The sequence below is a fragment of the Rutidosis leptorrhynchoides genome, chromosome 11 (assembly GCF_046630445.1).
Source record: "Rutidosis leptorrhynchoides isolate AG116_Rl617_1_P2 chromosome 11, CSIRO_AGI_Rlap_v1, whole genome shotgun sequence".
Classification (NCBI taxonomy): Eukaryota; Viridiplantae; Streptophyta; class Magnoliopsida; order Asterales; family Asteraceae; genus Rutidosis; species Rutidosis leptorrhynchoides.
Genome location: NC_092343.1, coordinates 398175213 through 398187335, shown reverse-complemented (window position 1 = coordinate 398187335; position 12123 = coordinate 398175213). Strand labels below are relative to the sequence as shown.

The 12123-nt window shown below is 32.9% G+C and overlaps 1 protein-coding gene across 5 annotated transcripts; it reads right to left on the bottom strand.

Moving 5' to 3' along the window:
• Positions 1–5097: 5097 nt before the first annotated feature.
• LOC139877000 (type IV inositol polyphosphate 5-phosphatase 6-like) lies at positions 5098–9300 on the bottom strand. 5 transcript variants are annotated; one of them, XR_011768400.1, is made up of 8 exons: positions 8954–9300; positions 8231–8278; positions 7805–8148; positions 7340–7533; positions 7121–7229; positions 6685–6833; positions 5908–6537; positions 5098–5724 (listed from the first exon to the last, which is right to left on the bottom strand). XR_011768400.1 is itself a non-coding variant. In XM_071864401.1 (7 exons), exons 3-7 carry the CDS (start codon positions 7958–7960, stop codon positions 6531–6533), a joined length of 615 nt encoding a protein of 204 aa, XP_071720502.1. In that variant the 5' UTR covers positions 7961–8148; positions 8231–8278; positions 8954–9300; the 3' UTR covers positions 5098–6530. The 5 variants fall into 5 exon arrangements, 3 of the variants coding, with proteins under 3 accessions (XP_071720502.1, XP_071720505.1, XP_071720503.1); XR_011768401.1 differs by having other exon boundaries at positions 5098–6008; positions 6227–6537; XM_071864401.1 differs by having other exon boundaries at positions 5098–6537.
• Positions 9301–12123: the final 2823 nt, after the last annotated feature.

The window sequence follows — 12123 nt, the reverse complement described above, 5'->3', positions numbered from 1 at the left end:
GTTTTGATTGGGGTTATCGTTTATCAAATTTTTAGTAAGTATTTATTAGTATGCTTATATTAATTACTGTTTATCTATCAATCTATGGTGCCTAACATGTTTTTTTTTAATGGTGTCAGTAAACAAAGAAACTAGTTAATAATATTACAATTGAGCAAATATCAAGTTACTATTTTTCAATGGTAACTATTTTGTTCTTTTGTGTTTTTTTTTTTTTTTCATCCCAAACTATTTTCGTCTTTGTTCCAACGTCGTCTAACCGCCATACTTCCGACAACACAACTTTTAGAACCTACCCACATAGCTTTTAGACCTAAAAACCTCATAAACCCACCCCAAACTTTGAATGCAAATACTTTTATTTTTCTGGCGAAATAAAAAGACACGACCTACACAAATTAACTCGCAGCATATTTTCGAACGTACAATTTTTACCAGCAATCGGTCTGAAGCGCACTACCACACGCTACACACATAGGTTATCGGAAATTTCTCCCGCCACTTTTTCTGAGTTTTTCCATGTAGTATAGATGTGTTCCTCAGTGGGAACAAAAGATATCAGCGACGGAAAAAGGAAAGAAAGAAGAAAAGTCCGAATGTTCGGAGGATACCGAAAGCCATAACGACGCCGAAAAAAATCAGGTTTTAAGCGAGACACATGAGAGAAGGCAGAGTCAACAAAAATGTAGAGACTCATAGAGCAAATATTCAGAAGATATTGTAAACGGTTACCTGAAAAGAAGACCGGAGACCAGAGAATCAAATGAAAAAGGCAAAATGAGATGAGTAGATTTTCAAGCAAGAGAGGAATAGAGAAGGGAGCACGTGATGACTTTTTTTAATACTAGCTACATAGATATAGCCCTTGCTACAATTAAAGACTTGGAGTCATTAATAAAATATTCCTTTAATGTGCAACACAAATTACATTACAATTACAATTATAATTTACATCAAAACTGAGCCATTCTTTTCTAACTTAAATTTTCAAACCTTATTAAATCATTCTTCTAATTTATACGGAGTAATTTTTATTACGTGTATAAAAATTTATTTACGTGTTATATAGTAATTATTTATAACAATTAATTTGATACATTTCAAAAAAAAATATTATACAATATAATTTGGACAGCTCAGGATAATTAATTTGTTACAACCCATATAGTAATATATGACACTATGTTTCTTTGCAATTGTATTAGATGTTTAATATGTTAAAACGAATTATTGTCTTATAGATTACGTTAACTGCTTTGCTTTAATATATTTTTATTAGAATATATAATTGGATTTTACAAAAAAGTTTTACGTAAACGAGGGGTGACCGCCGCAACGTGCGGCTGACCACCCTGCTTGTAGAGTACAATATAGTAGTAGAATGGCAGTATGGATGGAACATAGACAAAAACAGGGTGATATGTGTATAAACATGGTGAGCACCGTATTAATCTTTCTTGCGATTGTAACTTCACTCAGGTAGATTTCATTGTTGATTTCAGTTATTTTTTTCATGTTAAATTTTGATAGCAGCAGCTACCTACTAATGCTGGTCGAAGTCGTCTTTGTGAATCATCAGGTAATACTTTTGCTTAGATGAAGTTATTTGGTGCTAATCATCTTATTTTTATAATACGCTTATGTTTTGCAATTCATTCGTTTGAGGCTATAATTATATTTGTGGATGTACCTTCAATAGTGTCATCAGAAGGTTTTTTTTTTCTTTTTTTTATGGCGTTCGGTTCGTCCACACAGGCCTATCATCGATTGTTACATAAAATGCATGTAAAAGTTGAGCCAGAAGGCGCGTTTATACGATTTTGTTTGTTGGTTTGGGTTCATGAGTATAGAGAAAAAAAAAGTCTTATTTACAATTTTGATTAATGCATAACTCGATTAATATCATCCTTTATTTCTTCAAGTTACATACCGATAACATTGTATATTCTCTGATTCTAGTTTCATTCAAGTTACAATTTTGATTGTTGCATAACTCGATTAAAAGTCTTTTTTTTTTTTTTTTTTTGTTTTTTTTCTTTTAATGTGCAAAAAGTGGTGTGGCATACATGAATATTCTGTGCAAAGAGATCTAATCTTAAATGTGTAATGTGGAAGATTTCATGAATGCTTCCCATTCAAAACATAATGTAAATATCCCTGTTTTTTGTGCATAGAACTGTATTATTTAGTTGCTTTTGAGGGTTACACATCTTTGCCTTCTTGTTTGTAAGGGTCTTGATAGTAAACTCGTTGGCTCTTCTTTTACAGTTAATAAGCATGACAAATAGACTTAACGAGGATAAAATACACGCGCTTCGCTGCGGAGTAGTTTTAATCAGTTAACGATCGCTTAATTGAATGTTGAAAAAACCCGTTAAGGGTTGGCAAACTATACGTGTAAAAATAAAGGAATGGTAAAGAAAGGTGAAAAAAGAACTAAAAAAAGTTAAGAAAAAAGCAATTGGAAAAATTTTAAAAAGGAATACTGGACAATAGAATTGGGACGGAGGGAGTAATATACGCATGCCATACAACTTGAACTCTATTACGCATGCCATACAACTTGAACTCCATTTCATAAACCCCATTTCATTTTTCCAAACAGTGTCCTTTCATCTATACTAATCTTCAAAAGTTTTCACACCTATCTATTGAACAAACCCTTTTCTTTCATCCACTTTATTTGCACAACCTCCGTCACAACATATGGAAAAATACCGTTCACTACCACCAGCGTGCCATACATAACCATCAACATACGTCAGTGTAGGAAAATCACACCCAAACATAACTTTAACTTTTAATAATAAAAACACAAGAAAATCAAGAGAGTTTATCTCCCATCTTTGTCGTAGATCTGTCGTCGTAACAATTATAACCGAAATATATGTTAAATCCAGACTAAAAATCGCATCCGTTGCCAAAAGACCCTTATTGCTGAGGTATTTTTTAAATATCCATGTTTAATATATTCAAGTTCATTATGTTGCAAGTTCGATTATATTAGCAACGAACGTTTTAATTTAGTTGTTTTTTTGTTATATTTTCAGGTTTATTTTAACTAAAAAAATTAAAATCAGCCCTTAGATCTGTTTATTTCTAGATCCAGTACTGGCCGGCGGTGGTGGCGACGTTGTGCCATTGTGGTAGTGGCAGCAGTGGTGGTGGCAGTTGTGTTTTAGTCTTGTGTTTTTAAGTTGTGATGTTCTTTAGTAAATGTAACTTGTGATGTATTACTTGTAAGTTGTTTTTATGAAATGATGATATTATAAGACAATCTTTAATCATGATAACACAAATAAACAATATAATATTTAGAAAGTTCAAATGTAAAAAAAATGATGTTCAAATCAAAGTAACAGACTTAATAACAACTCAATAATCAAATACACGATGTCATATAGTTGTTATTGTTATATACTTATATATCACATAAAATATATAGTTACAAAGTATCTGCTTTAGAAAGTTAATTTTTTAGCTGTATTTCCTTGTTAAGTTGTGTCACTTTGTATTCCAATTTAGATAATCATGTCTACAAATTAACATACATATCAGTATGTTTAATACCGGCGAATTCTCAGAATTAAGAAATTAAAATCCTAATAATGATGTATTTAAATCGAGTGGTGTAATAAAAGCATCTCACAAGTAGGTTTGAAATAATTTGTTTAAGAATATTTCAAGTAGCACTTCATTATCACAAATAGTCCATGGTGATATTTCATGTGTGTTTTATAATTCCAGTGCAAATCAAGTTATATTTCAAACCCATTTGGGTTACAAACAGTTTTATAAACGTAAATAAGAAGCAACGTCTTTGTTATGATTTACCCACAAAAACACGAACATATCCTTTAAGTCTTTGTTGCTATAGTGATTAACTATCGCACCCACTACTGCTAAATATCCAAATCGTCATTCATTATCTCAGGAATACAAAGCAAAATATGAAGTATTTTTTAGAATATAATGAAATACTACAACTTATAATAATAGTAGCTGTAGTATTAGTATTGGAAAAGCTATTAAATCGTTTGTTTTTAAAACTAAATCTATACTCTAAACCCTAAACCTTAAGTCCTAAAATCTAAACCCTAAAATCCAAACCCTAATCTAAACCCTAAAACCCTAAATCTAAACTCAAAACCCTAAACCTAAACCCTAAAATCTAAACCCTAAATCCTAAACCTAAACCCTAAATCTAAACTCTAACCCTAAGCCCTAAAATCTAAAACCCTAAAATCTAAACCATAAACCCTAAATCTAAACCCAAAACCCTAAACCCTAAAATCTAAACCCTAAACTCTAATCCCTAACCTAACCCCTAAAAACTCTAAACCCTAACCCTAATCCTTAAAATATAAACCATAAACCCTAGAATCTAAACCCTAAATTCAAATCTAAACCCAAAACCCTAAACCTAAACTCTAAACCCTAAAATCTAAACTCAAAACACTAAATCTAAACCCTAACCTAAACCCTAAATGCTAAATCTAAACCCTAAACCTAACCTCTGAACCCTACACCCTTAATCTAAACCCTAAAGCTCGAACCCTAACCTAAACCCTAAAAACTCTAGACCCTAACCCTAAACCTAAACTCTAAACCCTACACCCTAACCTAACCCATAAAAAAATCTAAACCTAAACCCTAAGCCCTAAAATATAAACCATAAACCTTAGAATCTAAACCCTAAACCTAAACCCTAAATCCTAGAATCTAAACCCTAAACCTAAACCCCAAATCCTAAATCTAAACCCAAAACCCTACACCCTAGAAACTAAACCCTAAACCATAACCTAAACTCTAAATCTAATCCTAAAACCCTAAACTCTAAACCCAAAACCCTAACCTAAACCCTAAATTCTAAATCTAAACAATAAACCCTAAATGTTAAATCTAAACCTTAAACCTAAACCCTAACCTAAACCCTAAAAACTCTAAACTCTGAGCCCTAAAATATAAACCCTAAGCCCTAAAATCTAAACCCTAAACCCTAAACCTAAACCCTAAAATATAATCGTCATACCTGATCTTATAGTCGATCCTATGAACCCTAAATTCATATGAAAAAAAGATAAATCAAATTCACCGATTTGGACAAGGGACACATTAACGTACATGTATTATTGATTAAGATTTTTTAATTGAAGTTAAATATGGAGTAATATTGAGCTGAAAGAACAGAAGTGCTACTCGTCTCCCATTTTGTCCATCCCCTTTCAAGATCTTTCTAGTCATGTACACTTAACTGAAAAAGGATTAAAAACATAATTGTAATTTAAGATAGACATTTATGAGAATAAGTAAAATTCTATACAAATTTAACCATCATTATACGCAAAATGGATGATACTTTGTGTCAAAGAAACACATCTGAAAGTAATTTTATCTACATAAAAAAAGTAGCAAAAAGTAAGCAAATATGACCGACATAATAACATGTATGCAAACATCACACTTCAAACTCTAAACACCAAGGGCACATTTAAATCATAATTACAGCACCTTAATGATTCACAAATATGTCTTAGATGTGTGCGTACATAATACATGAGCTAAAACAAAAACAAAAAAAAACTTTCTTTTTGATCACATATAATCAGTATCCACTGAAACTTATACGCAAGATCAATCTATAATGCACCTAAACATATAATGAGTATCGAGTGTCAGATGGCGTTGGGCTCCCCTATCAATTGTTAACACTTCGGCAATTGCCTTCGTGAAATGGTATTTCATATATAAGAATAGGAAAACAGAGGTAATAATTACAAAAATACAAGTTACTAAAGTACTTTCTAACAACGTAAGCCAACTTTTTATTAATACAAAACTTATCTAATCAAACCTCTATTTCAAACATAGCATATAAAAATGAAAATAGTGTAAAGGAAAACTTACTTTGAATTCAGGATCACCCAACATAGAAACTGAACCAAGCCAATTTGTATTAGCTATTAAAGCTCCTAGTAGGATGCGAGCTGTAACTGCAATGCGTGCTTCTGACAGAATTTAATGAACAAAAATATAGACTCATACTTAAAGATGTTTATCAAGAAAACCTAGGCTGACCCGATCCACTTAGACATGTAACAAAAAAGCACTCACATTCTATGCAACTCCTTCTCACCCATTGACCGACCCATTTTGAAACCTATAGTGCACTTTACAATTGCAAATGATCTACTTATTTAATTTGTAGAGTAATAATTGTACTTACTCCGAGTGTCTTTAGCAATACACACGAATGCCTAAGCTCGGGTTTCCTGAATGCAACAGCAACTTTCGCCAAAGTCATGGACTCCACAACGGTGTATGATGATGTATTAGTAATCGGATGTAAGTCAAGACACATATCCATCTCTACAGCCATGATATCTAAATCTTTCAACTTTTGCCCCTTTCGTAAACCCACTTCAGCATAAAATGGACTTAACACTCTTGTTGCACCACAAATTTTTATCAACAGTCTCACAACGTGTACTTCGAACTCTAAACCCACATTGGTAAACCAACAATCATTTTTATGTCCTGTTTATGATATACTATGAGATATGAAATCTATATCAGTGATCAAGCCTAAGATTGCATTTACCATCATATCAGATAAAAAATACTTCAATCTGAAACCATTTATTTATTCTTAGATCATTACATCATGTATATTAAAAGTTTTACCATGCAGGTGTTCTTCTTTTTTCTTTGTGCTGCAAATTATCCCCCGTATATCTATCTGAATTCGTTAAATACTGGTAAGTCGGTGGAAAATATATCTTCTCTTCGTTCCAACCTTGAAATACTCGGCCCCTTCTTTGTTCAATCCGCAGCTGCAAATAATAAGGTTAAACGGGTCAGTGTCAAAAGTTAACCAAAGTATACTTGCAATGCACAAAACCTCCTAAATTGTTTTGCTCTTAAAACCACAGTTCCCTATAATATAATACAGTAACATTGTATAATCATGATTGGCACACATAATATCTATAATAAAAAATAAGAATTTTGTACCAGAAGTGTTTTCGGGTCAATTTAAGACTTTAAACCTGACACGTTTCATACCAAAAGTTACCATATGAACTTGCTCAAGTTAAAGTGTGAGAAGCATATACCATACCTGATCTTTCTCCAATAATGCTCTCCAATTTTGCATCTCAACAAGTGCTTTTGCTGATCGATAAGAAAGGGCGATTCGGTAATTCAGATCCCCAAGCCATATAATTCGACTGTAACAATGTCCAACTTATCAGAATCTTAACAACTACGTGTTTCATGATCCTTTTTTATTTTTTAGTTAATGAGAAGGCATTTTAAAGTGTGTAAGTAGTTGTCTTACTCGTGTTCAAGTATCGTTTGTGGGGATTTGTCATCTTTCATGCCTTTAACACGCGGAAATCTTATTTTCTTGACGATTTCTAAAAAATCAGAATTTTGTCTCAGTTCATCCCCTTCCTTTAGGCCTGAAGTCAAATGGGTACACACAAAGCAAAAACTTGTTTCGTGCAACAACATACTAACGGATACCGATCCCTGCAACATAAAATAAATAAAAAATAAAAGCATCTCTAAATCAAAATCTTTAACCATAAACTACAGGTAGTGATCCCGTACACAACCTATTTTTATCCATATACAACCAAACAAGTTTTACGATGTTGTACAATACATACAATACTTTAAAGCATGTTTGATTGTGTATGGATAAAATTAGTTGTGTACGGATCATCTCCCATAACTATAACCATTTAAATCATAAAAATCATACATAAAACAACTCTTCCCTAAGATCATTAATTAGTACCTTATTTCCAAGATACCCCATTAGTCCTCTGCCAACACAAGACACTTTTAAATTTCTAACATGTTCCCTCAATTCACTTCTGACCCAAACTGTAAGAAACACACCAACCATTTGTTTACTTGCAACCAAACAATAGCTTGAATGTCCACTTTCCATACTATTATAAACCGGCAAAAACGAAGCCGAATTTTGTAAATCTTTGATGGGCCCACAATCATCATCAGACAAACCCCATCTCGAATAGTCACTAGGCCTATGACCATATGAGTAATTACTCGGTCTGTGACTCGCTGAGTAGTCACTCGGCCTATGACTCGCCGAGTAATCACTCGGCCTGTAACTCGCTGAGTAGTGAAATTATAATCATTTCAAACAAGAAGAAAAAAAAACAAAAACAACAAGCTAGAATAAGGTCTAAAAGTGTACCTGTTTTAGATTTCTTGATTGCAGGTGGTTCCCTTTCACAAAAGCCACCTATATTATATGATAATAATGGTATAAAACATAGCATGAGTTACTGAATTTACAAAATTAGAATACAATTAACATATTAACCCTGTACTTAAATCACCCTGAATAAAGGAAACAGCGTAGAAATATCATAGTGTGAAACATATTAACCCTAAAAAATATAAATTAATAAAAAAACTGAAAATCAATTCTGTGAACGGAGTGATCAACAACATTCACTAAATCAAGTGTTATCAGATTCATAAAATAGAGATACAAACTTGTTAACTTTCTTATATGACCAAATATTATCTTAAACTATAAACGATTGGTGATTTAAGATCAAAAATCACATTGGTGATTTAAGATCAAAATGTCATTTATCTAAAAGATAAACGTTAGCTGGTTCAATATTATCAGATTATAAAAAAAGTCCGTATCAAACAATGTAATATCTCAATATCATTCAATAAATTAGATTAATTCAGACAATCACAAATAATAATCATCAATCTATACATATATCAGTGAAATCGCATGTATCCATCAAATCAACCAAAGTGCTTTCCGCACATCGTGTTGCGGTTCTAAGAACGGTTGTAATATAAACACAATTTGTTATCAAATCACTAAAACCAAAAAGCAAACCAAAATTATAAAATATATAATAAACTACAGATATATGGTACTATAGCATACCAGATCAAAAGTCTCGTGTTTAAACGTTTTGAGAATATGACAGTGATTATGAGATTATCTCCTATCTAGAGACTTGAAGGACAAAACGTCACTAATCGGACACTTTTTCGCATAGTCGAAATCTGTGGTGACCAAAATTATGACAGTGTGCCTTATGATTGACGAAACCCATGGATGTCCTCATAGATATGATGATTTGAACATCTTCAACCGGCATGTTTATCTGCCAAATCGGAATGTATAAGCATCCTAGGATTGATAATTATCGATTATGAAGGAACGCATGAATTTTCGATCATAAATCCGTTAGTGAAATCGGTGAGTTTGGGAGAGAAAAAAAGGCTTGAATGAATATTTAGGGTTTCACAAATCTCATTGACTCTGTAGATGTCCCGTGTTTTTTTTTTTTTTTTAATTATTAGAAAAGGGTATTTTAGGAATGAGAGTTTTAACGATTGATTTATTAGCTAATATTTTTAGTGGATGATTAAGGACCGTTAGATTAAGGGGTATTATAATGTAATTTTCTAATCTAATGGTAATTAAGGGGTTTTTGAAAACATTTATTAGCTAATCGAGACTCTCTTTTAATATATATATATATATATATATATATATATATATATATATATATAGTGATAGTGATATAAGGATAAGGATAATAAGCCATAATCAATTTAAATAATTAAATGTTACATATGACTCACCACATTTCCTAGTATGTAAGTCGGGTAAATAGAAGAATAGATAATCTCAAGTATCCAAAACCATAATATTATTATATTATATTAATATTATGATGATGTCATCATTTCACTAATTACCTTTAATTTTCATAATGATGATATCATTATTATTTTATATATCAGTTCTATTTAATTAAAAATTAAAAAAATACAAATAAAAATAAATAATAATACCGATAATATATGCATGACGATTATGAAGGCAATAACGTTTTATGATTTTATATTATATATACAAAATTACAAAATAAAAACAAATATAAATCGATAATACCATTTTACTGATTTACATTATAAAATTAATTCTAATTAAAAAAATACAAAATCAAAACAAATAAATACCTAAAATATATAAATACCCTCATGACCATATTTACAAACTTTTTAACAAATTGTACACTTTTTTACAAAACAACTCATGAACACATGTATAAACTTTAAAGCAGATTGTACAACTTTCATATAATAATTGTATTTTAAGTTTTAAAAAATTTCAAGAGGCATTTGTTATTACAAATAATTATTATTAAAAATATAAATTTTCAATTTTTAAGCAAACTTTATTATTATTATTATTATTATTTATTATTATAATTATATTATTATTATTATTATTATTATTATTATTATTATTATTATTATTATTATTATCATTATCCGAACCACATGTCTTGTATCGAAGCCTCACTAGTCTGCACACAGACAGTTTGAGAGTTCTGTTTGGCATCGGTAAAGGTTGGGGTCCGAACTATCGTTGGAAGGGAGGCCCATATGGATTTGGGTTTGAGGGGAGGTTTGTTATGGTGCAAACCAGAGTCATACATCGGATATGGGGAAGAAACATATGTTTGCTTAATGGTTTCTCTCAGGTTTGGGCGGTAAGGTAGCAAACAGTGGGACATCCGTTTGGAAATCGACAGTGGGAGTTATCGTGGAAGCTTGGATACTCGCAAGTTGTAGTCTGGATGTGTGGATAGCAGAACGTGACATTTGCAGCATGTCAACGATTGGCTTAACCCCTTGGTTGGCACACGCGGTTGTGAACCCTCGGTGGATGAGTTGAGCTTAGAGCCTTGTACCGTAAGTAGACTTGATGTGGTCCCATTCAAGTTGTTTTCCGAGGTTGCGGTAGGTACTAAAGAAGGTTGGATCTTGACTATCATTAGAGGGATGCCTAGTTGAACTTAGGTTTGAGGGGAGGTTTAATTGATTGCAAACCAAAGTCCAACATCGGATTATTGAACGGGTCGACTAATGTATTTAGTCGAATATTCTATAGTATATGGAATATGTGGGCAGGGCTAGAGCTTCTCTCACTATAGAAATTGGTTTGAAGTTGTCGGAAAGGACGTGTTCGACTGTGACTCGGGTTTGGTTGATGGTTTGTTCAACAAAGCGAGCGGTTTTCTTCGGGGTGACCAATTATGAATCTTTAGGTGATGGTAGAAGTGGATAATCTTGTAAGTCCTGGAACTTGAGCTTTCTAGAGGGTGTCGGGAATTCGATGAGAGTTTTGTAACTGACGAAAGTACCAAGCTAGTGGGAGTTTGACGACTAATGGGAGTTATGGAGACTATTATGCAACGTGGGTCTCTGGTATTCACATGATTAGTGCGTATAACACTAGGGTACTTAGATGCTGTAAACATACCCTCGAATGGCAAAGATATTTGCAACTGGCCGCTGGAACGAACCAGATTCTTCTCAGATAGCCGCAGTTTTATTTCTCACTCGTACAGTGGGAGCGTGCTTGGGATGAGAAGATGGGGTTTGCGAAATTCATAGCTATGAGGAGGTCAGAGTACCAGCGAGAAAGCGAAAAGTTGAAAAGGTGGTAGATTTCGAGGTTGTTCTCAATGAAGCCTTGATGAAGAGTCTACGAGGGTGTCTGTTGGATTTTCTGATTTGTGGTAAAAGGAAATCATAGATAGACGGTGAAATCCTGTACGTGGGTGATCATTGACATGTGGGTTCGGGATTGGACATGTCTAGAGTGATCAGTGAGACGGTGTAGTCTCATGAAGAATCCTATAATTGAAGAGTTGCATACTTTAATTGATCTTCTTATCTAAGAAGATGGTGGTGCAAGAAACTGAGATGGACCATGATAGTAACTGGAGATAGGGTTGAAGCTTAGGGGTTTTGATATCGAAAGACTTCCTTCCCTCAGGCGTGGAAGAGCGGCGTGACCCTGATGTTTGATTCCGGTGGAATAAAAAGTCGTATTTGAGAGGAGATCGGGAGTTGCTATAGGTGTTTAAACAACATTGACAGTTGAGGTGGTTATTGGTTTCTAGTTCCGACAAGTAGTGTTGAAGACCTTGTATCGAAAGTGTACTCATCCGAAGTTTGCATTGAGTGTGCGTGTCCCAAATGGAGTTTGGCGGTATAATGGTGGTTTGGCTTTCTTGGATGGAATGGATA

Bases quoted from the DNA above. Each gene is read 5' to 3' on its own strand.
- LOC139877000 (XM_071864401.1), bottom strand. From the start codon at position 7,960: ATGGAAAGTGGACATTCAAGCTATTGTTTGGTTGCAAGTAAACAAATG. The intron at 7,230-7,339 runs GTAAGACAACTA...ACATTGTTACAG, and splicing joins CAAACGATACTTGAACACGA to TCGAATTATATGGCTTGGGG. The intron at 6,834-7,120 runs GTATGGTATATG...TATTATTTGCAG, and splicing joins CATTATTGGAGAAAGATCAG to CTGCGGATTGAACAAAGAAG.